Source organism: Equus quagga, chromosome 11 (genome assembly GCF_021613505.1).
Source record: "Equus quagga isolate Etosha38 chromosome 11, UCLA_HA_Equagga_1.0, whole genome shotgun sequence".
NCBI classification, from domain to species: Eukaryota; Metazoa; Chordata; class Mammalia; order Perissodactyla; family Equidae; genus Equus; species Equus quagga.
In genome coordinates this window covers 79,368,644-79,396,226 of record NC_060277.1, presented here as the reverse complement: position 1 = coordinate 79,396,226, position 27,583 = coordinate 79,368,644, and the positions used below count along the sequence as shown (strand labels likewise).

At 53.5% G+C, this 27,583-nt stretch overlaps 1 protein-coding gene across 2 annotated transcripts; it reads left to right on the top strand.

The window, feature by feature from the left end:
* The first annotated feature begins 170 nt into the window (after positions 1-170).
* MMP28 (matrix metallopeptidase 28) lies at positions 171-23,578 on the top strand. Of its 2 annotated transcripts, XM_046676871.1 has the most exons (8): positions 173-594; positions 10,562-10,641; positions 10,860-11,047; positions 16,423-16,647; positions 18,608-18,853; positions 20,199-20,348; positions 20,664-20,831; positions 21,664-23,562. In XM_046676871.1, exons 1-8 carry the CDS (start codon positions 268-270, stop codon positions 22,056-22,058), a joined length of 1,779 nt encoding a protein of 592 aa, XP_046532827.1. In that variant the 5' UTR covers positions 173-267; the 3' UTR covers positions 22,059-23,562. The 2 variants fall into 2 exon arrangements, with proteins under 2 accessions (XP_046532828.1, XP_046532827.1); XM_046676872.1 differs by lacking the exon at positions 20,199-20,348 and having other exon boundaries at positions 171-594; positions 21,664-23,578.
* Positions 23,579-27,583: the final 4,005 nt, after the last annotated feature.

The following is a 27,583-nucleotide window of genomic DNA, read 5'->3' as shown; positions in this document are numbered from 1 at the left end:
AAGAAAACGCTTCTTTCCCCGCCCTCCCCGGAGAGATCGAGGTCAACCGAAGGTGGCTGGAGAGAGAACTGGTCCGCAGGGCGGCAGCGGGCGCCTGGCGAGGCCGTACCGCCTGCGGAAGAGGCTCCAGGACCTCTGCGCGTTCCAGTGGCGGAGCCGGGTGGGTGTGGCCCGAGTGTCTGGCTCCCGCCCCTCCTCCTTCTTTTCCTCCCTCTCCTTCTAGTTCCCCGGGCCGGCGGATCCGCGGGCAGGCGCTGCCTGGGCTGGATGACCTCGGGCCCGCTCCCGGGGAAGTGCCACGGAGGAGCGGCCCAGCGCGCAGAGCCCGGGCACCGGAGAGCCCCCGGGACCTTCCCCCTCCGCGTCGGGGCAGCGCAGAGCTGGCGCACCCGCCGGGTACCAGGCACCGCTGACCGCCCGCGGGCTTCCCCGGGAGCCGCAGCTCCCCACGCCCCCGCGCCCAGCGGCAGGGACGGCGGCGAGATGGTCGCGCGTGTCCGCCTCCTGCTGCGCGCCCTGCAGCTGCTGCTGTGGGGCAGCCTGGACGCCCGGCTGGCGGAGCGCGGAGGCCAGGAGCGGCACAGGGAGGCAGAGGTACGCGGTGGATGCGGGGCGGAGAGGGGTCCGCGGGCTTGAGACCCTCTAGAACTTTGCAGTCAGGCTGCCCAGCCGTCCCGTCTGAGCTGACAATCTGCCTTACCCTCCCTCTACCCTCCGCACCCTTCACACTTGCACACAAAGAGCCAGGGGCAGCATTCTCCCCTGAGCCAGGGCTGAGACCACACAGGCACGCGGATCTACTTTGATTTTCCCGGACGCGGGGGAGGAGGGAGCGACAAGATGGGACGGACAGGCCACAGCTGAGAGAGAAGGAACCCTTGCACCCTAGTTTGGCACGGAGCCACTGTCCCTTCCCGCCTAGGCTGGGGAGACTTGACTGTTCATTCATCGGATGTCCTGAGCCCTCCCAGAGTGAGGGTCAGACGCTGTGGAGGCCCCCAGATTGGTGCAGTGGAGCGGGTACTGCTGACAGGCGCTGGCCAGGGACGCGGGACAGCACTGGCTTCCTGGGCTGGTGCTGCCGCTGACCAGCTTGGGCAAGTCAGCGCCCAGGCTCAGAGCTAGTTTCTTAATCTGTAAAATGGGTAAGAATAGCATATTCTTGGGGCCAGCCTGGTGGCGCAGCGGTTAAGTTCGCACCTTCCGCTTCTCAGCGGCCCGGGGTTCGCCGGTTCGGATCCCGCTGCGAACGTGGCACCGCTTGGCACACCATGCTGTGGCAGGCGTCCCACATATAAAAAACGAGAGGAAGATGGGCACGGATGTTAGCTCAGGGCCACTCTTCCTCAGCAAAAAGAGGAGGATTGGCAGCAGTTAGCTCAGGGCTAATCTTCCTCCAAAAAAAAAAAAAAGGAAGAATAGTATACTCTTAAGATTGCTTCTAAGGGGCTTTAAACAGTCCTTCAGGACTGAACTTGAGACACTGGGTCCCAGAGGTGGAGGTAACCCTTAAAGCTGTCCCTTTGCATTGCCCTGCTTCGGACTCAACTGCTTGCTGTAGGTTGCACAAGGGGAACTTTTGTAAGGTCAGGGTGGGGATCCACTTGGGGTGTCTATTTTCTGCATAAAGGTGATTGTAATAATACATCAGTAGCATTTCTTTCTTCCCCAAAGAAGCATCTCTGTCTGTGTTCTTAGCTCTTCTCAAGATTAGGATTGGGGTCTCCACTATTTTAAGGATAAGGATTTGGGAAGCCTGCAGAAAGAGGAGAGCGTTCTCTGAATCACTCTTCCTTCCATCAGCCAACTCCCACCGCTGCTCTGGAATATTTGGAAATGACCCTCCCTCAACAAGGGGGTCCTCTCTCAAACTCCTTCATCCTCTCCTCTTCCAGGCACTGGTCTCTTGCTTGTGCTCTGTGCTTTGGCACATTCTAGAATCACTTTGTTTCTCTGAATTTAGTGTCTTACAACATCAAGTACAGAGTCCTCGTGGCCCCAGGAGAAGGCTTCTGTCTACCAAGCCAACTCTTGTTAAGAGTCCCACCCCACCTCCCCCCAGGTCCAGGGTTCAGGCAGTTTTTGGCAGGAGAACAGAGCAATATCTCTGCTGCCCATGCCTGCGGTGGCCCCAGATGGAGGGAATTTCATCCTGGGGTGTGCTTGGGAAACATAATGTCTAGCAGATTGAGTCTCTTTCAGCCTGTGTAATATAACTGGGGGACAGGGATTTTTAACTCTGAGAACAAGAAATATTTTAAAAGCATAAAAAGCTCTGGAAATGCTTAATGGGGATGTGTCTCTATATGCCTATGCATGTACATACATATGTGTATATATGCAAATTGGTGGGGGGGGTATGTCTATATGTATTTCTGTATGTGGTCAACGGCATGGGCTTCAGCGTCAGACAGACCTGTGTGCAAAACCATGGGTCAATCATTTAACCTCTGTGAACCTTTTTCCTTCTCTGTACAATGGGGGTTAATAATGCCTATTTCACAAGATTGTCATGTGGTCTCGTTGAGATAATGTATGTAAAATGCCCAGCACAATGCCTAGTACGTAGAAAGCTGCCTGTAAAAGGAAGTTGCTCTCAGTGTTGCTATTCTTATCATTATTTTAGAGAACAGAGCTTCAGATTAAAGTCCTGGCTTGGTGACTAGCTCTCCTACAACAATAACACAAGACAAAATACATAAGGCAACTATTTTCAGCATTGGACAACAGGCAGCCCAGACTGTAATTCCTGAGACAGTGTTGCAGTTACTATGGCTACGTTACAAATTACCCCAAAACTTAGTCAGGTAAAATAACCATTGATTATGTTCACAGATGTTGTGGATCAGAATTTCAAACAGGGCACTTCAGGATAGCTTGTCTCACATCAGGATAGCTTGCCTCTGTCTGGGGTTGGAATCATCTGAAGGCTGTTTGCTGTCTGTTGGTTGATGCTGGCTGTCCGCTGGGGGCCTTGGTTCTTCTCCAGGTGGGCCTATCCACGTGGTCTGTCCATGTGGCCTAGTTTGGGCTGCCTTGAAATATGGTGGCTGGATCTCCAGGATGAGTGTTCCAAGAGAGAGAGACAGAGAGACAGAGAGGGAGAGAAGCAGAAGAAGTTGTCCTCTTTTTGTGACCTAAATGAGGAAGTTGCATGGCATCACTTCTGCTGTACTCCATTGGCTGGAGCAGCCACAAGCTGCCATCCAGGTTGAACGAGAGGGAACATAGACCCCACAACTGATGGGAGGAGTGTTGAAGTCACATTATAAGAAAGAACGGGAATGAGAGATATTCTCATTTAGGGAAATACAATCATCCAGAGAAGGGCAACTCACGAAGTGAGCCCCATGATCACCCTGGATCACCACAGTGCAAGGAGCTAGACCCCAGCAGAGCACAGCAGTCCTGCTGAGCTCATGGGCGAAGGTCAGAGTTCAGGACACAGAAGGGAAGAAGTAAAACCATGGCTAGTCCCTTCACTTCTCCAGGCTGCAGTTTCATCCTCTGTAAAATAAGGGAGTTAAATTTCTTAAATGATTTCTAAGGTTCTCTCTAGTGCTAACATTCTTTGGCTTTGGTGTGTTTGCGTGTTTCTGCTTCTGTGTGTGTGTATTCACTTCGTCGGCCTGTGTGTCCATGTCTGTCTGTCTGGAGGTCACTGTGTGTACTCCTGTGCCCTGTGTGCATGGCTCTCTGTGTCCCCTGTGTGCACACAAAGTGATAAAGTTGAGGGCTTTCCAGAGCGGGCTTTGCCTGGGTGGAGACTGACTACTTACAAAGCTGCATTATGAACAAGTTCCTTGTTGGCCACTTAGGAAAACTAGGGCTGCTCACAACACTGGTGAGTAGGAAGAGCCTTCACTGCTGGGTTGCGAGATCGAGAGTTAATGAATGACATCATCACCCTGGCCCATTCTCATTCCTAGCCAGGCCCTGTCCTATGCTTGGGCGACACAGACTGTCCCAAGGGATCTATCTACCATGCTTTGCTTGGCTCTTCTTTAGAATACGCAGGCAGTATGCCCAGGACACGCCTTCCACGTGGTGGTCTATGCGTATCTGCACAGCTGTTCTCAGTGTGCCAGTACAACAAGGAGCTGGGTCGTTTGTTTCTCCAGGGAGACATCAGAGCTCCTGTGGAGTATCCACCCACAGTTGCAGTGTCTGTTTCTCATACCCTGGAGCCATTCATTTGACTTTTTGTGAGTCAGAAACCCAGAAGCCCAGGCGTGGAAGCTGTTCCCAAGAGCTCAGCTCAGTGACTCATGGGTACAGGGTGAATAGAAGTGCAGAAGAGTCTCTGGAGGGTCCCAGAGGACCACAAGTTGGTGGAAAAGCAGTTGTCAAGCCAGCATGAAAACCAAGAAAGCTAGCAAAAGCTGGGTTGTGGAAGCAGGAACAAAGAAGGGAGAGACGAGTGGACACTCTCCCTAGACCCAGCCTTGGTTAGGGCATGTTGTGCCCTAAACTTAGCCCCACAAACCTAGTGAGGACCCTGAGTCCCTACAGCATGGTTATTTGGCTTTGGAAAAAGTGCAAGATGGGGTCTGGATGGAGACAGGCCAGCTAATGTTTTCCAACTTCCTTAACGACGGAAAATGAAAGGAGGAGCGGGAATTATAGTAAGAGGTATCTAGGTTACACCCAGACAGAACTTTGTGAATATGAGACTAGGAACAAGGGAAAGGAGGCAAAGAGCACAGGAGTCAGAAGGAAGGGGACGCCTTTGCCCAAAATAAAGGAAGGAGACCAAGCTGGCCCCACTCCCCTAAGGCCTTCCGTAGGCTCCAGGAGCCAGAGAGCAAAAGCAAAGCATCCTGGAAGCAGATGTCTGTCTTTGTGAAGGAACATGCTTGAGTCCTGTTGAAGGCCTGTGGCTTGTCAGACGACTAGTTTGGGGTGTGATGGGAGTTGTGATCCCAGCCTCTATTGAAAGCCGGGGTCCACCGCCCAAGCAGCTTCTTCCCTCTGCTCTGCCCCTGGACCTGCTTGCAGAAGAGACAGCAGGAATCCAGCTAGAAACACCCCCAGTTTTACCTTTTTCATATTTGAGGGCCGTCTCCCCAGGGCAGAGAGCAACTTGGCCCAGCTCCTGCAGTTTCAGAGCCTCTGCGTCACTTGTTTGAATGTGAAATGACACATTCTGAGATGGGTGTCAGAGGACTCAGGTTCAAGGATTGGTTCTGTCCCTCACTAGGACCCTTCAGCAAGACACTGCACTCCCCTGAGACTTAATTTCCTCATCTTTAAAATGGGAACAAGAACATTTGTCCTGCCTATGTTCTTGCAGGGTGATTGTGAAGCTCAAAGAAGATGTAATATCCTTAAAAGCTCTACAATAGTCAAGAGCTCACTGTGCTTCTGATTTCCAGAAAACGTTTTTATTTATAGAACACACTAAGGCAGAACGCCAACGATCATCTCTTGCATCTTGGCTTGGCTAATAATTCTAAAGATGAATTGAATGATAAAAACAATCACATAGAGTCACTATGGAAAGACTAAAATCATACAAAAACATCATGAGATGGAATAAATCATCCGTCAAGCAACATGGTTTCTGCACGAGCTTGCCATTTTGCCATTTTTCGTTCTTGGTTTCATTTTTGCTGCTACAATTCTTTGATATGGAGGCTGCCACAGCTACTCTGTGGACGTGAGACTGGAAGCTGGCCCCTCCTAGACTCATCTACCAAAGGGCCCTTCCTGCAATAAAGCTCTCTGACTACAGAGGGAAAAATAACGTTTTTAATGGCACAGTTATCATAAAGCTTTATCAAAGCCTCTTCTTACAGGATTTTCATGACGATCCTCTGAGAAATGTAGAGCAGTAGTCCTACCCCCATTTTATGCTTTGGGGCACAGAGAGGTTAAATAACTTTGTCGTGGTTCACACAGCTAATCAGCTGCAGAAGCAAGGCTGCCATTAGAGATGGAGCTGGAGCATGTCTTAGCTCTAATCCGAACCCCTCATTTTATTGAAGAGGAAGCTGAGGCCCAGAGAGGTAAAGGACTTGCCTAAGGACACACAGTTAGCAGCAGCACCAAGAACAAAACTCAAGACACTCAGGCTAGTGCTCTTGCCCTGCCAGGCCAGTGACTCAGAGTTCTTACTCAGGCCTGGGTTCATTTTGCTACACCTGCTTGCTAGTCTTGCCCTGCTCAGAAATGGCCAGAATTTCCCCTTCCCTCAGGCACTAAATGGGTTGGGCTCTACACACCCTCCCATGACAAGTCAGGACAGAGGCAGGACTGGAACCCCTGGAGTTCAGATTCTACTCAGCTTTCTGGGTCCTGGGGAGAACCATTTTCATTTTACCCAGACACCTCAGCCACTCCCACAGCTTTTCAGAGGCAATTTTCCAGAAGAGTGGCCCCAGCCCTGACCTACAGGGTGAGGCAGGTTGGCACAAGCTTTTAGGCCCAAGCAGGATGAATCACGGAAGAGGTACAGCCCTCCGGCTTCCTCTCTATTCAGTTCAAGCCTTGGGCTCGCTAGGAGAGAGGATGGATGGAGAATAGGGAAGAGAGAACACCTAGTGTTACAAGGCAGAGAGGAGCAGCCCGGGCCCCGCTTGCAAGAAGGGGGAACAGAGTGACCCCAGGTGGAGCTTGGGGAGTCCCCAAGAGAACACAGGACAAGCACCAGGAAAACTGCAGCCTGGAAGGGACATGACTCCTCCAGGGTGGTCAGTGGTGGAGCTGGGATGAGAACCTCCCAGTTCTTTGTCCTGTCCAGGCATCCCTGTGCCACGCTGTGGCCTGCCCCACACCCCCGCTCTGTCTCCCATGCAGACAGAGGCATTCCTCTCACCTTTGCAGGGGAAACTGAGGCACAGCAAATAGGCTCACAGAAGAATGTTAGGGACAGCTGCAGGAGCAGAGGGCATCTCAACCGTACCTGCTCCCTACCTAGGGATGTGGGTCGGCCTCCACTCAGCAGAACTTTAGAGCACTCAGCACTGACAGTATTAAGGGGCCCCTTCCTTGAAGTTAAAAAACTTTTAAATATGTGCATAATAAACAAAAATAAGTATAAGGGAGTTCTTAAGTCCTGCTAATCCCCATTATAACGCTTCAGTGCTTTTATGGAAATATAAAATGCCAAATTCTTAAAATTTCTTTTTCTCATTCTTTTGCTGTCTCTTGGCTGCTGTCCTGGACACAGCTCTCTCTGCCTAGTGGGAGTTCAGCTCTGTCTTGCAACCCACAGTGTCCCAGCGGAGTCAGGAAGAAACGCCCAGGGCTTCCCCTCTGAGGGACCCCTGGAAAAGGCCTCTCCCCTGGTCCTGCCCTCCACCCAGCCTCTCCGCCCCACCTTGCCTGCCAAAGTACCAGGCACGGCAGCTGAGCCAGGAAACAGGAGACGCCGCTAGTCAATTTCCCTCCCCCTTCCCGCTCTGTCCAAGCTTCATAGTTCCAGAACCCTAGCCAACTCCCTGATAAGGGCTGGGCGGGTTTGGGGGGAGGGCACAGGGAGTGCCAGCCTGTTGGCCTGTGACCCAGTCCCTCCCAAGTCACTCAGTCAGCAAAACCACTTCTGAGGAGACATTAATTCCCTGGCTTCCTTTAGAAAGTTGTTCTTTCCATCCTCACGACGACGCAAGGAAGAGAACCGGGCACCTGGCTGGGGTAAGGCAGGTCTGAGTTAGAGCATCTGAATTGAGGACAGAGGTGTAACTGCCTTGTTTAGAGCAGTTCCCATCCTACAGCTGGGGGGAGTTGCATTCCAAAAGTCTGTTGTTAATGTTCCCTCTAAGGTAAATCAACTAGATCAACTGTTTACTGAGCACTTACTATGTACCAGGCCTTATGCTAAATGTGGGTTGCTTTATTTAATCCTTCTAAGAATCCTGTGGGATTATCCTTGTTCTCACATTGTGGGTGAGGAAACAGAGACTCAGACAGGTTAAGTAATTTGTCCCCAGCCACCCAACAGAGTCAGAGTTGGGAACAGACTCTTGCTCCCGAGCCTGGTGGCTATTCCATGATGCCACACTATTTTGAGCAGTAAATAGTCTTCTAGATAAAGCCACTAGGATTCCTTTAATCCATTATGCATTGCAAAATAGTGTACATTTGCAAAAGGAAAAAAGAAAACAATAGTGCTGAAATACTGATAAAGTAACGCAGAAAAACAATACAACGGACTTGGAAAGTGTTCTGTTGCCTAGAATAAGGGTTCCTTATAGAAAGCGGCTTTATTGAGAAGATGGGGAGGTCACTGAAGATGGATGTAGTGAAATCCACAAAGAGGAGGCTGGATTCTGCAAAGACTGAGTGCTTGCCCATGCTGGCTCTTAGTGTCTCGTTGCATCCCCTACTTGTGCCTTTTCCTTGAGGCAGCAATGGTGATTGGAGTTGATTTGAGTTTAGAAATACAGCAAAGAAAAATGGGTAAGAGAACAAGGAAGACAGAAAATTATTTCTGTATAGGTAACACAGCAAGGAGGGGTAAAAATGAGGAGATGATATGTGTCTGTATAAGAATTAAGCAAGATGGGCTGGCCCGGTGGTGCAGCGGTTAAGTTCACACATTCTGCTTCACTGGCCTGGAGTTTGCTGGTTCGGATCCCGGGTGTGGACCTATGCACTGCTTGGCAAGCCATGCTGTGGACTGCGTCCCACATATAAAGCAGAGGAAGATGAGCATGGATGTTAGTTCAGGGCCAGTCTTCCTCAGCAAAAAGAGGAGGATCGATGGCAGATATTAGCTCAGGGCTAATCTTCCTCAAAAAAAAAAAAAAAAGAATTAAGCAGGTGACATTTTTTAAAATCCATTGATGGGTCTTTATCAGTGAGAAGGGCAAGCAGAGATCCAAGTGCATCGTTTCTCCGAAGGGTAGGACTGGGGATCAATAAGGACAGTGAGTCACACATGTCTCTCCCCTGGCCTCCAAGAACTTGGTTGCTGAGAGAGCGGCTCCCAGGTGTGTGAGGGCAGGCAGTGAGTAAAAGGAATGTAGGCCATGGGATATTCTGTAGTTAGACTAATGTCCCCGGGGCATCTCATCCAGGTCCGCAGCTTCATATCCTGTGCGTGGGCTTCTCCTTTGAGCTCCAGCATCAGACAGCCAGTGCCACTTGACATCACCGTGTTAATCTTATTCCCATCCGCCCCCAACCCTTCCTACCTCAGGCTTCCTCATACAGTAAATGGCATTGCCTTCCAAAGCAAAAATTTAGGAGCCATCCCGATTCCTCCCTTTCTGTCTTTCCCCACAATTAATCCATCGTCAGTAAGTAAAACTCACATTTCTTACCCTGGCTGACAGTCCTGCCTCTCTCTCTGACTTCATCGCATGCTGGCTTCTTCGCACTCACTGTGGTCCAGCCTTCCTTCTGTTCCTTGAGCACATCAGCGTATTTCCCAGCTCAGGCTGGCCTTTGCCGCTCCCTCTGTCTGCAACACCCTTTCCCACCTTGTTGCATGGCTACAACTTCTCACTCTTTAGTACTCAGATCAGATATGAGCTCTTCAGAGGCTCCGCCCCTGACCCCCTCATGTAAAGTTTCTAAGTTATTGTCACTCACATCCCCCGGTTTCTTTTCTTTCTAGCACCAAAACTGTCTCCTTAATTTATTTGTCATCTATGTTTCTATCATCTGCCTCTACCCACAAGTATATAAGCTCCTTTAGGGGTGTCTTGTTGACCCTTGCACCTGGCAGGGTACCTAGTACACCGTGTGAATTCACAACTGAATGAATGAAAGGAGGAGAATGCAGGTTTCTAATTCAAAAAACACTTCTCCAGGCTGTTAAGTTTTTATATAAACCATAGAGTTGAAGGTAAGTGCGTTTGTCGTTCATGGGGCCTTAAATATATCTGTATTTGAGGGGAGGAGAATTGTTTGGGAGAAACCAGAATTCGAGAGAGAATTCATTCCCAATCCAGGTGTGGCAGAGCTGGCAGTGATCAACTCAACTGCTAATCAATAGAGGGAAACCTCCTAGAGAAGGGAGAGAGGTTCAGGAGCAGAGTTGAGGCACATGAATCGTGTCTGTTTACATCGCACATATCATAACAGCTACTCTGTATGGAGTCCCTACCACGTGCCAGGCCCTGTGTTCGGTGTTTTATATTCACTATTGTGATTCATCCTCGCAAAAATCCTGTAAGGTAGGTACTATTTCTAAGCCCATTTTAGAGATAAGAAACCTGTGGTGTAGAGAAGTGGCTTGCTAATTGGGGTTTAAACCCAAGCCAGCCTGACTCCAGAGCCCATAACTCTACCGTCCAGCGTGCCCTGCTAGATTCCTGAGCATGGCGTGAGATGGGCCGGCTAGGGCCTGCTTGGCCAAGTTTGGAATTAAGCAAGCTAAGGTTCAGAAATATTGAGTGTCTTGCCCAATGCCATCCAGTTAGTCAGTGGTGACCTGGAACTGAGGCCAGGTCCTTCTGACTTGGATCCCAGGACTCTTCCTGCCGTAGCTCATACACCCTGTTGGAACTAAAGATGAGACCAGGCGTGATGTATGTGCCACGGATCCTTGGAGACCGAGGGAGAGGAAAGGATGCCACACTGTGGGGAAAGCTGACATTCCTCTCTCCCTCAGGCATTCCTGGAGAAGTACGGATATCTCGATGAACAGGCCTCCAGAGCTCCCACATCCACGCAATTCAGCAGTGCCATCAGGTACGATGCAGGGATGTGGAGGATGTGGGGGCGCTGAGTGCAAAGCTTGAGTCGCCTCCTTCCTCCTCCTGGAAGGCCGGCCTTCCACGTGTGTCCGGGGTCATTGCTCCCTCCCTCCCCTGCCCCCAGCCTCCTGCTGTCTCCAGGGAAGCTCCCTGCCCCCAACCCCACCACCCGTCCTCCCTTTGTGGTCCTTTTTCTCAATTCCTCCTTGACAGGGAGTTCCAGTGGGTGTCCCAGCTGCCGGTCAGTGGCGTGCTGGACCCCGCCACCCTGCGCCAGATGATGCGGCCCCGATGTGGGGTTGCGGATACAGACAGTCAGGTGGCCTGGACTGAGAGGGTCAGTGCCCGGTTTGCTGGACACCGGGGCAAAATGAGGCGTAAGAAACGCTTCGCAAAGCAAGGTGAGCATTGCTAAAATCTAGCTAAGCTGGGGTTTCCCAACATCCTGAAGCCCCATGGCCAGAAAAAAATCGGCTCAGCCTCAGACCGGGCTTTGTCAATAACCTCTTCTCTAGGGCGGGAGAGTGAGGAGCAGTGGGACCTCTCAACTTGAGGACCATATTTGTAGACACAGATGTTTAAATCAGAATGGTACCTACATCGATGAACTTTCTTTGTGCATTTTCCACAGAAAACCCCATCAAGCTCACTTAATTCCTCCATCAGTTTGATGTGCAGGGCAGTTAAACCGTTGCCAACATTTTCCTTTATATTTTACTGAAGTTATTTTCATCAGAATCGATTCTTTTTTCATAAGAACTATTCAACAAAGATGTGATTCATTGATCAGTTTTATTTTGTCCATAGCACATTTTTAACAGCTTTATTGAAATATAATTCATATACCATATGGTTTGCCCATTTAAAGTGTACAATTCAATGGTTCTTAGTATATTTGCAAAATTGTGCAACCACTACCACAATCTAATTCCAGAACATTTTCATTACTTCAAAAAGAAACCCCAGACCCATTAGAAGTCACTCCCCAGTCCCCTTCCCCCAGCCCCTAGGCAACCACCAATCTACTTTCTGTCTCTATGGATTTGCCTATTCTGAACATTTCATCATAGCACATTTTACACATTACACTTTCTCCGATTGTATTTTCCTTTTATAGTTTTGATGTTTTCTTTGCTTCTCCTCCTCCTCTTCCTCCTTCTTTGTCCAAATCCAATCTTCTGGGGTCAAATGTTACCAATCTAAGATTTATGAAGAAGATTTGATTCTTCTGGGAGCTGCCTGGTGGCGCAGTGGTTAAGTTCACGTGCTCCACTTTGGCTGCCTGGGGTTCGCGAGTTCGGATCCAGGCACAGACCTAGCACCATTCCTCAAGCCATGCTGTGGCAGCATCCCACATAAAATGGAGGAAGATGGGCACAGATGTTAGCTCAGTGACAATCTTCCTCAAGCAAAAAGAGGAGGATTGGCAACAGATGTTAGCTCAGGGCTAATCTTCCTCACACACACTCACACAAAATTTGATTCTTCTGTCAATCATCCATCAATAACAAGTTTCACTGTGTGTAATTAACATCTTGTTTGTACTAAGTCAAGTTTTCTCCAATCAGTTTTCACTGGTAAGATTTCTAACCAGATGAGGTTCTTCAGCCAGGTTTTCATCTGTAAATCTTATTACTATGAGCACTTTCAGCCACTGCCTCATTTAATTTATAACTACTATTATCGACAATATCCATTCTGAACAGGACAGAGGGCCTATAGTTTGTTTTTATTTCTTAGCTAATCCATGAGGAAAATGTGGGTGGTTCCCTTCAGCTCTTGAGGGTGGTTGTTTCCAAGTGTTTGCCAATCCAATTCCACTGTGTCTACACATCCAGCCACTCTGGGTCCCCAGGACTGACCAGCCACGTTCCTGATAGAGCAAGGAAGCAGTGATGGGGTCCAGATTCTGGGGTCAAGACGTCCTTGGTGTCAACCTGTTCTGCGTCCCTCTGTGTTTATGGACAGCAGAGGGGCACTGCGGAGCCACGTGAGCTGGAACAGCGTCCCTGGAGCTGGCGCTCTGGGCTCAGCTGTGTGACCTGGACCATGTCACTTTGCTCTGTTTCCTCGTCTGAGACAGAGGCCCTTTCAGATTGCACAGGAGATAAGGGCCCTGATTACCAAAGAGAAAGGCTCGTTGTGAGAATACAGTGCCAAGTGGGGCAGCCCCTGACACAGCCTCAGCAGTGGCACTTCCAGGCTGGAGTTGATCTCTCAGAGAATTGGGACAATGCCTCCTGGGCATGCAGGGCGTGACCTGAGCACTGGGAATGCTTTGTCTGCCAGCATCTCATCTTCTCATGCCTCAAGGGAGGATCTGATCAAGTCCTTTTGCCACTATCCAATTTGGAGCCTCCCTTTTAGACAGAGATTCATACTAAACCACCTCCCAGGCAGGTGGCCTCACCCACCGGCTTAACCCCGTTTCATTGTCTGACACTGACCCCTGGTCCAGACAGCAGTGGTGAGGTTACACAGAGAATTTCCCTCTTGTTCACAAGGTGAACCACAGCAGCTTGAGACTTCCTTTACCTCCTGGGTGGGAAGGCATTCCCTAGAAGGGAGCTGTGTGCTTGGCAGGCACTGAGCGCTTCCTATGCCTCAGGAAAGAAAATGGAATAATGACGGTTAACACTTTTGAGCATTTATCATGTGCCAAGCACAGTCCTAATGGGATTAACTCATTTAATCCCGTAACATCCCTACAAGATAGGTACTGTTATTATCCTCATTTTACAGATGAGCAAACTGAGGGATCAAGAACTTAGGTAACTTTCCCAGGGCCACATAGCCAGAGTGTGGCCAAGTCCTCTTGTCATTGGGAGGATTAAGTGAGTTTCTACATGTGAAAAACCCCGGAACGTGGGTAGATGCTTTAAAAAATGAAGTGGATTCCTGGGCTAGCGACTTTCCAGTATGTGGGTGAATGCTATGCAGATGAAGCTGGGTTCCAGGGTAGGGCTGCCAGATAAAACACAGGATGCCCAGTTAAATTTGAATTACAGATGAACGACAAATAACTGGTTTGTTTTCACATGCTTACACTAAAAAAAGTATTGTTATTTATCTGAAATTCAAATTTAACTAGGCAGTCCATATTTTTATTTCTTAAATCTGGCAACCTCATTCCAAGCGCCTGCTCCCCTCTGGGCCTGCAGGAACGATTTTCAATCCCCCTGCTCTCTCATAGAGCTGAAGGCGTGGGGAGCACAGGGGTGATTCTGGCGGGGGAGAGGAAAGAGAAGGGAATGGATATTTACTCGGCACCCACCACATGCCAGGCTGCTTCACAGTGCTATTTCATTTGCTATTTCATTTTTACCATGAGGTAGGTCTTATCAGGCCCACTTTGCAGATAAGGAAAATGAGGCCTGGAGAGATTCCGTAATTTGTCATGTAAGGTTGTAAGCAGGGTCACTGGGATTCCAAACCTTGTTCTTTCTACCATATGAGTTGCCTGTTGAGAGTCAGGACTCCAGGGTCCTCCACAGGCAAGGAATCTAGCTCTCCTCCCTTCCCCATCTCCTTTTACTTCCCTCTTCCCTTTTAGATATGGGAGCAAGGGTGTGGGGGGGTGCAGTGCCAGGTGCCACTGGGGCCTGGAAGTCACCATGGAAACCAGCCCTGCCCAGCCAGGAGTTTGTGATGGGGCCTGAAGTCGGCCAGCTTGCTCCAAGGACATAAATCTGGGAGAAGACAGGGGAGAGGGCTCAGGCTGCTGGCCCGGGGAGGTTCCTTCCTTCCTGGCAGGCACACCAACGACCCTCCACCGGCTCTCCTCCCAAGGAAAATTAGTCATTTTCTCTCAATTCCTGTTCCTATTTGTCTTCCCTATCCTCCGCTGAACACACACACACAGTTTCACAGAAGGTTTTTATCCTGTGAGCTGTCACCTTCACTGGCTACCTAGAGTGAGAGAATTGCCCATCCTCCCTCTTTCCCGCCAGCCAGCGGGACCTCCCTTAGCTGCAAAGTAAGGGACCTCCCTTAGCTGCAAAGAGGCAGAAGGAGCCACCTCACACTTTTTTAGAAGCTTGAAGTTTGGAGGGGAGAGTCTGGGAGTTGGTCACCCATGGCAGGGTGCAAAGAGTCCAGCACCAGCTAGTCCAGGGCCGGTGAAGACTTACAATGCAACTAAAAGTGTCATTGGCACATAATGAACCCTTGGGTGGGCGGCGCCTCTGAACCCCAAGCCTTCCCTCTGCATTCCTCGTCTCCCTCCCTTCCTTAGAATCCTTCCCTCTTCCCTCTCTGAGGGCTGGTCACTGGCTGGGAGGGGTTGGGTGGCTGCCAGGCCAAACAGGCTCTGGAGGCAGCATTGCCTTGAATGGAGCTTGGCTCAGGGGTGGGAGAAGGGACATTGCCCTCCCCTACTTCCATGGGGGATGGAGGGAGGGAAAGGGCGCTCAGCTCCTCTGCTGTCTTAGACCCTCCCTTTCACCGGGAGAATTTCAGCTCCTGCAGAGCCCCTGCTTTGACCCGAAGGAGTGGTGTTTAGGCAAATTTATAAGGCTTGAGTCTTAGCAAAGGTGCCTGCCTATCTGTGTGGTGGAGTGGAAAGTGCACTGCATCAGCTGTCAGGGCCTGGGTGCAGGGCCTTGCTCGGCAACTCACTCATTCAGTGACTCTGAGCAGCTCCTTCCCCCTGCTCTCAATTTCCCCAGAGTAGAGCACAGAGAGGTTGGATAAGGAGATGGCCAAACTTGCATGACTTCACTCCTCCTGGCTGGTTCAGGCAAGGACTGCCCCAGAACAAAGGGGCAGGAGGTCTGAATCTTCAGCAGCCCCTCCAAGGGGAGAGGGGGCTGTGCCCGCTGGCCTGGGCTCCTAGCACCGTCAGGCCTGCCCTATCTACTTGTCACCCATGCCCCGGGAACCTGGTCCATTTGGGAAACCGAAGCCCAAAAGACAACATGATTCTGGTGCGCTCCCCAGGCCCAGGGGTCCTGCCTCCGAGCAGCAAGTCTTTCAGTTGGGGTCACAATCTCAGCCCCCAAGCTTTCAGGGCTCAGAAATGGCCCATGGTGAGCTGCAGAGGGACCAGTTGACCCCGGGGTTCAGGCCAGAGGCCAGAGTCTCAGGCCTCAGGGAGGAACTGCAGTTTTGGGCAAAGAAGCTTTAGAAACTCATAACTAAGTGGCAATGGAAAAATTTCTCTCTTGTCAGTGACAAAACACACCCTTTGTTCTTATTTGTTTTCACCTCAGAGCCCTCCAGAGTCCCTGAGGAAGTAAGGGGGAGGGCAAAAGGTCAAGGAAGGACCTGGAATAAATGGGTCTTGTGGTCACTTGTCAGCCTCAGGCCCGAGGCACTGGAAAGGGAGGTGGAAGGGGAGGTGGAGAGGAGGAAGGGGTGAGAGGCTGGGGCCCCACCTCTCCTCCATCCTGACAAGGTGGGCAGGGGCTGGGGTTTGCTGCCAGCAAGAGGAGCAGAGTGGTTTTCAGGCTCAGCCCAAGCTGTGGAGAAGAAGACCCCAGACCAGAGAGTTTTTCAGTTTGAGAGCTTTTCCCAGGCAGAGGCTGCATCCCCCCCATCATAGTACAACCTCCCCAGACCAAGCCACTAGACTGGGGACTCTCCAGGACAAGGCTAGTCCTGTCAGCCCGAGAGCAGCGTCTCCCCAGCCAAATGCAGGACCTCCCAGGGCAAGGGCTGTGTCTTCTCCATCAGATCAGGGACTCCCTGGAAGAGGGCCTCTCTCCCCATCCTACCAGTCCATGGTGACAGCCCCAGCCTCTGCAGGTATAACTGACGCGGCCTCTCTGGGTGGCAGGCAACAAGTGGTACAAGCAGCACCTCTCCTACCGCCTGGTGAACTGGCCCCAGCACCTGCCCGAGCCGGCCGTTCGGGGGGCCGTGCGCGCCGCCTTCCAACTGTGGAGCAACGTCTCGGCGCTGGAGTTCTGGGAGGCCCCCGCCACAGGCCCGGCTGACATCCGCCTCACCTTCTTCCAAGGGGACCACAATGACGGGCTGGGCAATGCCTTTGATGGGCCAGGTGCTGACACAGAGCCTCTCCACGTGGCAGGAGGGGAACCCGAGGAGGAGAGACAGTCTGGGGAGGGCAACGGAGCAATCACTCTGCCTTTGGCCTTGGCCAAGCTGTATCCCCCTCCAAGAACCCTCAGTCTCCCCATCTATAGATTGGGAACAATGGTCCCTGCCTTATTATGTGTCACATGGCTGAAAGGACAGTCAGATGAGGTTCTGCCTGGAAAGTGCTTTGCAAACTCTAAAGAGAATTCTGGGAGAAACTTCTGAGGTCCCATCATCCCTCCCCTGTCTCTAGACAGGCCTGTGCCTCTCTTGTTCTCCAGAGCAAGGCCCTAAAAACATCCAGAGACCACTACTGCTCCACTCCTGCCCTCCCCCCACCCACTACCACAGTCACGGCCACCGGGCAAGAGCATTCTGCCCCCTGCCTGCCACAGAAGCACTTCACGTCCCCACAGCCCCAGACGGTTCTCCTTTTTGCCCCCAACCTAAAAGCTTATGGCTGCTTTTTAAACTGCTCTCCTCCCATTTTGCCCAACACTGGCCTTCAGAACCTGAACGAGGGCTGTCTGTGCATCTCCTCCCCCCAGATGAGGAAAGGAGACCTCCCCGGACCCCTTCAGGCTGGAGACTTAAGCCCCGTGTGGCCTGGGAGTATAGCCCCCCGACCCTTGCACTCTTCTGCTTTCCATCAAGCCCACTCAGAGCAAAGCCCACTTCAGGCCCTGCTGCTGGGTCCCGGGGTAGGACTGGGAGAAATCTAAGCTTTTTAAGAGTCCACATGTGGCGCCCACAGGCGCTTGCATGTAACTCACTTCACCCGTGATCTCTACGTGAGAGGTTTCTGTCCATCCCAGGTGGAGTCTGGTAGCTAAGACTGCACTGGCCTGGGAGTTGGCTCTCTGATTTGGACCCAGGCTTTGTCTTTTGAGTTTAGGTTTTCTCTCTCTGAAACCTGCCCATCTGTCTCCCAGGATTATCGTTAGAGTTGAACAGCTCAAAACAGCTTGAGGCATATTCAAAATAGGAGACGTGTATTCCCCCTCCCATGGCCGGCTCTCCATGCTCCGTGAGGCTCTCCTTTGATGGCAGCCTCCTGACCTCTGTCAGTCCCCATTGGCCTGGCCTCCAAGAAGGCAACGCCGGAAAAACCCTCAACAAGCTTCTAAGCCAACATTACCCCAGTGCAGTGTGCTGACTGCCCCCGTGGAAAGCGAATTGTGAGGGGTGGGGCCCTGGAAACTGTGACTGATGAGCTCCATCTGAGGCACACTGCAAGCTCCAGAAGCACTGATCCAGCCCAGCTCCCTCTGCTCACTCCTGTTACAAGCAGGAGGTAGAGAGCCACAGAGGGGCCCTGGCAGAGGGAGGGCAAGAACACAAGAATATATATATATATGCTTTTTTATTAAAGAAACTATGCACATGTATAAACGCACCCAGATCAAGAAAGGACATTACCAACACTCCAGAAGGCCCCAACGTGCCCCCTTCTGGGGTAACCACTGTACCTATTCCTAGATCTTTTTGAAAATAATTCCTATATAGCATTTATTTTGTGCTGGGCACTAAGTCTTATATATAACATACACACATCCCTTTTTAATCCTCAGAACAGCCCCTGTGAGGAAGAACCTCATTATCATCATTCCCATTTTCAGATCAGGACGCTAAGACGCCCAAGGTCACACAGCTAGTAAACGGTATAAACCAGGATTGGAACCCCGGCAGTTTGGCCCCATGCTATATGTACACTACACTGCCTCTTCGGTGTCCATACCCCACCGCCTAGTCACGTGTGCCCTGCTCCACGCTCAGCTTCTGCCAGACTTAATTAGGAGGGAAATCATGTTGCAGAAAGCAGGCACCGCCCAGCCCCCCGCCCCCATGGCATTAGCCCCGGTTGGTGGGACCTTGGGGGCGCCGCGAGCCGCGGCTCCGCTGACCCTCTGCGCCGCCTGCAGGGGGCGCCCTGGCGCACGCCTTCCTGCCGCGCCGCGGCGAAGCGCACTTCGACCGGGACGAGCGCTGGTCCCTGAGCCGCCGGCGCGGGCGCAACCTGTTCGTGGTGCTGGCGCACGAGATCGGCCACACGCTGGGCCTGAGCCACTCGCCCGCGCCGCGCGCGCTCATGGCGCCCTACTACAAGAAGCTGGGCCGCGACGCGCTGCTCAGCTGGGACGACGTGCTGGCCGTGCAGAGCCTGTATGGTGAGCCCCCAGCCGTGCCCGCCGCTGGCCCCACCCCTGCCCCCGCCCCCGTCGCCTCCAGGGCTGGGACCCCGGTTCCTCTACTGGGATCCCCCGCGTCCTAAGCGCAGGAATCTGGCCTCCCCGTCGCCGGTCCTGAAGCCGCGGGCTCCTCTCCGATCTGAAAAACCTCAGGCTCCTGCTCCCGCCATGCCTGCCCTCTGTCACTCGCAACCAATTCCTGTGCACAGCCCTCCTTTGCCTTCCAAGACCTGCTTCCTGCCCAAAGCCCGGCCTCCGCGGTTCCTCTGGCATCGCTGCCCCGTCACCTGGACCCCTCATTCCTGCTCCCAGTCCCGCTGGCTAACCCCCAGCCTCCCCACTCCATGACGCTGATGCCCGCTTCCTGCCAAGCCGGGGCCTCTGCCTGGCCGTGAACTCACACAAGGTCTTCTCCCCCAGAGTGAACTGGCCAGTGCTGCCGCCCAGAGACCTGCCTGGACCCCAGGCCCGACAAACAGCCCGGGGCTGCCTCCCTCAGAGTGTGGGGGTGCCGTGGCCGGGCCAGGAGCCGGGGTTCAAGTCACCGTTCCATTCCTGATTAGCAGTTGCTCTTGGGCAAAGCATTTTCCCTCTGAGAGCCCTCAGTTGTACCTTCCGAGGAAACGGATAATAATTGAAGCCCTGCTTACCTCTCAGGGCTGTTGTATTAGTGGGTATGAACATGGCTTGTAGCCTAAGAAACCTACACAAATGTAATAATAACAGCTGCTATTTCATGAGTGTCTACTGTGGGCCAGGCACTTAACATACAGCACACCCAGGAGGTAAGTATCTTTTTGTGCACACACGAGGCAAATGAGGCTCAGAGAGGTTAGGTAACTTGTCCAAGGTCACACAGCTAGGAAGTTGCAGACCAGGATTCAGGGGCTGGTGCCAAATTTTAAGCTTGTGGGACTCTGCCTCACTCTTATAAGTGAAGAATAGTAATGTAATTATTATAATTGCAGTAATTATCACAGCCCGGGCCCCTGAGCTCTGCCCTCATGTCATCTGCGTTGTGCAGGACTCAGGAAGAAGACCCTCTGCCCTTCTTAGTTCCAAACCAGTGTTTGGTCCCCCACTCCAATTTTATCTCAGTAGGTTCCTCTTTCCTGGACTGTTAGGTAGGAGAGAGGACTTCTGAGTTTAGTGCTATGGTTAATCCCAGGTACCAAGGATAACTCTTAACACCCAACCCTGCTCTCCTTCCCTGCCCTCCCATCAGATAAGGATGAAAGGAACCAAGGGGGAGCCAAGGAACCAAGCCCTTCACTTACCCTCAACCAGCATGTGTTCTCTCCCTCTTCTCTCCTTCCCCATGAAGGGAAGCCCCAGGGGGGCTCAGTGGCCATCCAGCTCCCAGGAAAGCTGTTCACTGACTTTGAGGCCTGGGACCCCCACAGAGCCCAGGGGAGGCGCCCTGAAACCCAGGGTCCTAAATATTGCCACTCTTCCTTCGATGCCATCACTGTAGGTAAGATGGTCCCACCAGTGCCTCACTTCCTTCTTCCCTCCTCCCCCACCTCTCCAGGGGTCTCCAGAGCTGGCATCCAAGGTAGGGGGAATGAATGATAAAATCCAGAAATTCCAAGCCACAAGCATTCTGCCGGGTAGCACGCCCACACCGAGCAAAACACTGCTTCCCCCTGCACGCTCTCCCTCCACCCCAGCTGTGCGCACTCCATCCTCTTGCGTCCCTTTGGGAAGGTGGGTTCTCGGGAAGCACCTTCCCTGGGAGGGAGTCAGGAGGCTCATGGTCGCTCCTCAGCTCTCTCTTGTCTCCGGGCAGACGGGCAGCAGAGACTGTACATTTTCCAAGGGAGCCACTTCTGGGAGGTGACAGCTGATGGCAATGTCTCCGAGCCCCGTCCACTACAGGAAAGGTGGGCCGGGCTGCCCCCATACATTGAGGCTGCTGCGGTGTCATTGGAGGATGGAGACTTCTACTTCTTCAAAGGTACCAGCCCCGGGGCGGATGAGAAAATGGAGGCCTAGAGAGGGGAGGCGTCCTGCCCAAAGTCAAAAGAGGGGGAACCTCCATTCCAATCTGAACGCGTGGGCCCAGGGAACTCTGTTAGGAGATTCCTTCAGTGACGGATTAGGGGGCGCGGGTGTCAAAGTTGTCCTAGAGAGAGAAGTTGGGAGTGTTTCAGAGAAGAGTCTAGCGGGAAGCAAGGATCACTCAGCGGAGAGTCCGTACCTCCCCTGGGATCCTGGCTGTGTGGGGTTGAGCTTGTCTCCTAACTCTGGGAGCTTGAATTTCCTGAATGGGGGAAATAATCCCTTGAGTTTGTTGGCGAAGGAGGATTAAAAGAACATGTCTAAGGAATGCACAGTACATTGCTTCAGGAAGTAGCGTTCATTCATTCATTCCTTCATTCATTCAACAGACATTGGGTGCCTTCTAGGCACTACACGATTGGAGGTGTTGGGTTACAGGAGTTAAAGCAAAGCTCCCTGCGCTCCCAGGACCGTGAGTCCTGGTGGTAAAGAAAGGCCTGGCCCCCCGCTGTGGGTCCTTCCTCACCCGGGAGGGGGCCTGCTCCTCAGTGGGGATAGGTAGCTTCCTCAGCGCTGTCTGCCCTCTGCTGACACCTGCTGGAAGTCTAGGCCACAGCAGCCCCTCCCCTATGGTTTGAATTTTAGTATGATCCATTTTGATGATCACGAATACTAACCACCTTGGGCTCCAACACCAGGGGGAGCAGAGGTCTAGGGGGTCAGAGGTAGGGTGGAGGACCAAGGGGCGAGAGCCGCTGGCTCACCCTGGCTCTCCCAATGCCCCACAGGGAATCGATGCTGGAGGTTCCAGGGCCCCAAGCCAGCGTGGGGGTCGCCACAGCTGTGCCGGGCAGGCGGCCTGCCCCGACACCCCGATGCTGCCCTCTTCTTCCCTCCCCTGGGCCGCCTCGTCCTCTTCAAGGGTGCCCGCTACTACGTGCTGGCCCGAGGGGGACTGCAGGTGGAGCCCTACTACCCCCGAGGCCTGCAGGACTGGGGCGGGGTCCCTGAGGAGGTCAGCGGCGCCCTGCCCCGGCCCGACGGCTCCATCATCTTCTTCCGAGATGACCGCTACTGGCGCCTGGACCAGGCTAAACTGCAGGCCACCGCCTCGGGGCCCTGGGCCACGGAGCTGCCCTGGATGGGCTGCTGGCACGCCAACTCGGGGGGCGCTCTGTTCTGAAGGCACCTCCACCTCTTAGTGAACTGTTGGTGGCCCACTCGTGGCCCACTGTGTTCCCTGCCCCAGGGGCAGAAGCTGTCTTGAAAGCTCTGAGCTCCCCTGCAGAAGACGCAGCAGGGAAGTTTGTCTGCAACTGTTCCCTGGAGAACGTGGCCTTGTCTTTCTGCTGTCCCCACCACATGGAGGTGGGGCCGGGATCAATCCAAGGAGAAGCCAAAAAGGTCCCAAGACCCCATGACCCTCTCCCCTAAGACTCTTTCCTCCTCAAGCCTGGGGCATTGTTTCTTCTGCTGAAGGTGCAGCTCTGTCTATGAGGCAGTGGACAACCAGGGAGGACGCAAAACTCAACAGAGAGGTTGGGACCCCTTTGCGAGACTGTCCCCTTCCCCTAGGACCTCCTGGCTCAGTCCTTGGAGAACTGTGTCTTATTTAATCAGAGGCCCCACCCCCAGGAAACCTGCATGGGTTGAGTACAAGGGTCACCAACCTCAGAGGCCCTGCATGGGGTCAGGACCCAGAGCAAGAGGGAGACGGATGCAGGCAGGCCTGCTGGGCCTGGACTTTTTGTGGGGGGCTGGAATAAAGAGGTGCCCCCAGCTGGTGGACCTGGAGGTGCCAATCAGCCTTCCTTGGACTGGTTTCCAGTGAAAGCAGGGGGCAGGATGCCCAGGAGGCTGAGACCACACCCCTCCATCCAAGCCGGGACCAGCGGGCTTTGTGTGTGTAGAGTTGTGATGAGGCGAGGGGCCTGCCTCTCCCCAAAAAGCAAAATGTCCTTGCCTCTCCTCACCCCCTAGGCCAGATAGAGAACCACGTGCGGCTGGGAGAGGACAGGGGCCGCTCTGGAGGTCTGCACTGCTGCAGGCGCTCGGGGGAGGCCCTGTGCTCACAATGGCCCCATTCTCCAGGCCACACACGCAGCATTCCAGGAGCTCCTGCTGACTGGCCAAGAATAGCTGGGATTCCTGGAGAAGGAACCAGCTCCCCAGCCTCCCTGTCCTCTGCCTCAGACAGTCCCAGCATTTTAGCACCTGGTTCTCTAGTCCTTCCTGCTCCACACCAGCCAGTACCTCATCTGCACACGCATCGACCTCAGCAAGACCAGGCTTCCAGGGGCAGGGGAGAATGTTCTGGCACGGTTCAGCCCCCGGCTCCCACGGGCATTCCTGGCCCTGTGCCTCCATTTCTTCTCTGCGCGGTGGGGAGAACGGCCTTTGACTGCCCTTGGATGCGAGCTTTGTACCGCCCCGTCCTGGGGAGGCGGAGGGAGCAGGCTCTCGCCCTGCCCTTTCCCCGCTGGCTTGAACCTTGGGGGAGGGGAAGAAGGTTGGGTCGTCATCACTCTTACCAGAGCCAGAGCCTTTGACACTTTGTTTAGAGGCTTTATTGAATGATTTGAGAAGAAGAGGTAGGTTTCTCAGAGGGGTGAGGGGACCCAGAGGGTATTTTCTCTAGGGATGCCTCTGCTCATCAGGCCACAAGGACCTGAAATACCCAAAAAAGAATGTGAGGTTGTGCCAGGGGACGCGAGTCAGGTGGGGGGCAGGCACTGGGTGCCCGGGGGCGGGAGCCCTCAGGAGGCGCTCAGGAGGAATGGAGCTCCAGGTGATGGGGTCGGCTTTGGGCAGGCGCTCGATGACAGGTGGAAACGCGCCATCAATTGTGGGCCTTCCTGCCTAAGGGGGGCACTTCGGGAGAGCGGCTCTGAGAAGGGGCAGTGCTTTGGAACGTGCTGGAGAGCGCTCCGCGTCAAGATCGAGGAGAAGGTTGCAGGGAGTTTGGGGTCAGGCGAGGATGGAGGGCACAAAGGCTGGAGGTGGGGGCGCTCAGGGGCTCCCGGTGGTCCCCGCTCCTCCCGAAGCTGGCGCCTCACCCAGATCCGGGTGCTCCAGAATGCAGTGCGCCACGAAGGCCGGGTGGCTGTGCAGGTTCCTGCATTTCTTGCAGAAAAGGATCTCGCAGCGCGCACAGGCCCCTCCGCGCGGCCGTCTCCGCCGCGTCTCCAGCACGCACGGCTCCTCCGGGAGGCTCCGCTTCCTGCGGGCGGGGACCGGGGCGCTCAGGACACCGCGCGGTCCTCTCCCGCCGGGGGCCCCGGCGCGCATCCCTGCTGCCTGGGCCGAGGCGCGCCCTCACCTGTCGGCGGGAGCCGCCAGGCCGCCGAGCAGCGCGAACGGGCTGAGCCAGCCCCAGAAGCCGCTGTCCGCGCGCCGCAGCAGCGCCACCTGCTGGGTGCTGGACTCCTGGCGCAGGGGGCAGTAGGACACCGAGCCCCGCTGGCCCTCGTCGCCCTCCGCCTCCCGGCTCTCTGCCTCGCCCTCGGCCACGCTCTCCTCCGGCGGCCTCGCCTCGTCCTCCTCTTCCGACCCCTCCTCGGCTTCCTCTGCCTCTACCTCCCCGGCCCGGGGCTCTTCCAGTTCCTTCTTCCACAAGGGGGTCTTCACGCCTGCGGGCGGGCGGGGAGATCAGCGCAGGCCCGCTGTCCCCAGGGAAGAGCCCGGGTACCCCGTTGCCCACAACCCGACCCGACCCCCCAAAAGGCAGGCGCCTGAAGGACGGTGCGTAGGGGATGCAGGGGAACAGCAGGACTCCAAGAGAGGGTTACAGAGTGTGCAGGATTTCCCTGCCTGGCTACTTGAGATTTCCCAGACTTCTGCACTTGCTAGCTGAGGATTCGGGGCTAGACACGTCGCTTCTGTCAAGCTCGGTTTCCTCATCTGTAAAATGGTAGAAAGTAGTGCCTTTCTCAAGGGAGGCGGGTATGAGATGGCGTCTGTGCGAAGCGCCCAGGACCCAGGTTGGTGGGCTGGAAGCAATCCACAGGAGGGAGCCAGCCATGAGGATGGCGAACCCGGAGGAAACGATGGCTCATCCCGCCTTCCTTCTGATGGGCTCCAGGGTGGGTACGATCTCTGTGAGGGCTGTCGATAAACAGTAAGTGCGCTCATTGGAATGTTAATAGGTGGTGGTTTATATTTTGTTTTCTGGTTGGGATTTCTTTCTTCAAAGTGGACCTTCCTTGCCTCAAGGAAGTCCAGTGTCACCTGTGGCGGGGCGGGCAGGCAGGTGGGCATCCAGCGCCTCTGCGTGATTAAGAAAAGGTACCTCCGATGGCCAGAACAATCAGGAAAAGTGCCCCTTATGGGCAGACCAAATAGAAAAGGCTGCCCTAGGCGGGAGCCAATTAGGAAAAGGTGTCTGTTCCACCTTCCAGGCTGGACCCCAATTGCCAGCTGGATTTCAGCCACCACTCTCCCTTCTTTCTGGTGCCTTTGTTCAGGGCACGAACTCCGTGATTCCAAGCAGCAAGTCCTGGCAGGCAGGACGTTCCCGGGCTGACATGAAAGTAACCTGCTTGGCTGGGAGGTGTGCACCCTCACCAGCAGACACTCGCCCAGCACCGCCATGTGCCCTGCTGTCTGCTGGATCCGGGGAGCTAGACTTGTGAGGAAGAGAAGGGCAGGGAAGACACAGCTCCTAGGGGTTGCGCTAGGAAGGTCAAGAAAACTTGCTGTTGATCCCTGCCTAACCTAAAGAGGTTGGGGAGAAAGGAGAATGATTATAAAATTAGTTTGCTAGCCGGCATGTATTGAGCACCAGCTGCATGCAATCACCATGCTAAGTTCTTCATGCCCCATGCCCCTTCATCCTCACAGCCCTCTCAGGTGGGTGATGAATTAGGTAACAGAGGGGCCTCTGAATTTCACCCAAGACTTGAAACCTTTCTAGAAAAGTTGTTTCAAAGATTCTGCCAGTTCTCAGTGTTGCTGACGTTGGAGAACCAGGGTCCACTGTACTTTTATTTAGAAAAACACGTTAAAGAACCTTCTGGTTGTAGAGGCCAGACCTAGTGCACAGCCAAAAAGGGGTGCTGGGACCATTTTGGGAGGTGGGGGAAGAGGAAACGAGGCTGGGAAGGAAGGTTGGGACTTTGGGTGCCGAGCTATGGAGTTTGGGCTTTGTCGCTCAGCAGTGGGGAGCCGCTGAACATTCTGGTGGAGGGACGTTCTCAGAGCTGCGTTTTAGGACAAGGGCTGTGTTGTAGGACAGGACAAAGGGAGACCTACTTGGGAGTCATTACAGTGGTTGAGGCCAGAGAAGACAAAGGTCTGAACAGCAGCAGGTGAAGATGAGGGGTCAGAGGTTAAGAATATTCAGGAAAAAGAGAGGAGAGGGCTTGTAGATAGATGCGTAATTGAGAAAAGGCTGGAGTTCCACTCTGGAGTTGCCATGGTGATGGGCTGGCTGGTCCATCCTGGAGTCAAGAGGCCCTGTCCTCCAGCCCCACCCTGCCTCCAGCCCCACTCACTGTGCTTATCCATCCTTCCCAAGGCTGTGCTGCCCTCTTCCCCTGACCAGGGACCGGGATAAGAGGGAGTTCCCAGAGCCGTAGAACTAGGTCTGGTCTCTAGGGCCTCTGTTGGCTCACAAGGGGCGGGGCCAGAACCTCACCTGCCCATAGGCTCCGCCCTGGAAGAGCTGCCTCTTCTAGAGCCTCCAAAAGCACTCGAAACCCAGGTGTCCCCCACCTTCCTTCTTGGGAAGGGGAGTAGAGGATGGCTTTGGCCCCCAACAGATTGGGTTCAAATCTCAGTTCAACCACATAAATATAAAAGCTCTCTGACCTTCAGCATGTTCTCTCTCTTCATCTGTAAATCAGAGATAGTAGTCCAGTACCAGACCTTACATGGCTCACAGCAAACAGTCAAAGCATTGTGTTTATTTGTATCATTATTTTCTCTCCTCCCCTTTCTGTCCTATCCCTGTGCTTCCTCACGCCTGCTCCCCACTGTAGCCACTTCCAACTCAATGCTTTAGCTCCAGGGATCAGAGGAAATGACGCCAAGTCAAATTGGAAGCAGGGCTCAAGCGAGAGCCAGGTGTAGCTCCTGAATGTTGTGTATGTGCGTGTGGGGGCTGGGGCTTGTGCTGGGGGAGGGAATAAAGTCATGGAGCCCTGGGAAAACTTCTTTTCCTGGCCTTACAGTGGGGTGTGGGCAGAGACAGGAGTCTGCAGAGGGGCAGAGCATGCAAACCCAGACACGGAGAGCCTGTCAGTCTGAAAGAGAACAATGATAAGGTCCTCCATCCGAGACTAAGGGTGGAGGGGAACCAAGTTTGGTTGAGGCAGGTTGGTCGGATGTAGAGCAAAGAGAGCAGAGCAGCCCCTGGGAATCTCCTAGTCAAATGGGGGCAAACCTGCTAAGAACTCTGAAGGGTCTAAAGTTTTGCCCTTCTTGCAAGCATGCAAGTTAGCCTGCTGTAGTTTCATGGGTGCTGCCAAAAACATGAGACTCCTGGATCAGAGACAAGGACTTTATTCCTCATGGCACAGCAGCATGGCATAGCGTATTTGTGTCAACTCCTCTTGCCCCACTGTCCCATGGTGCCACACGGATGGGTGTCAGTGAATACCTGCAGAAACAGTGGTCTGCATTACAAGAGGAACGCTGAACTTAGAGAACCAGAATCTTTTATAATAGGCAGTAAGCAAACCTGCTTTTTGCCCAGAAAGAGACACTATC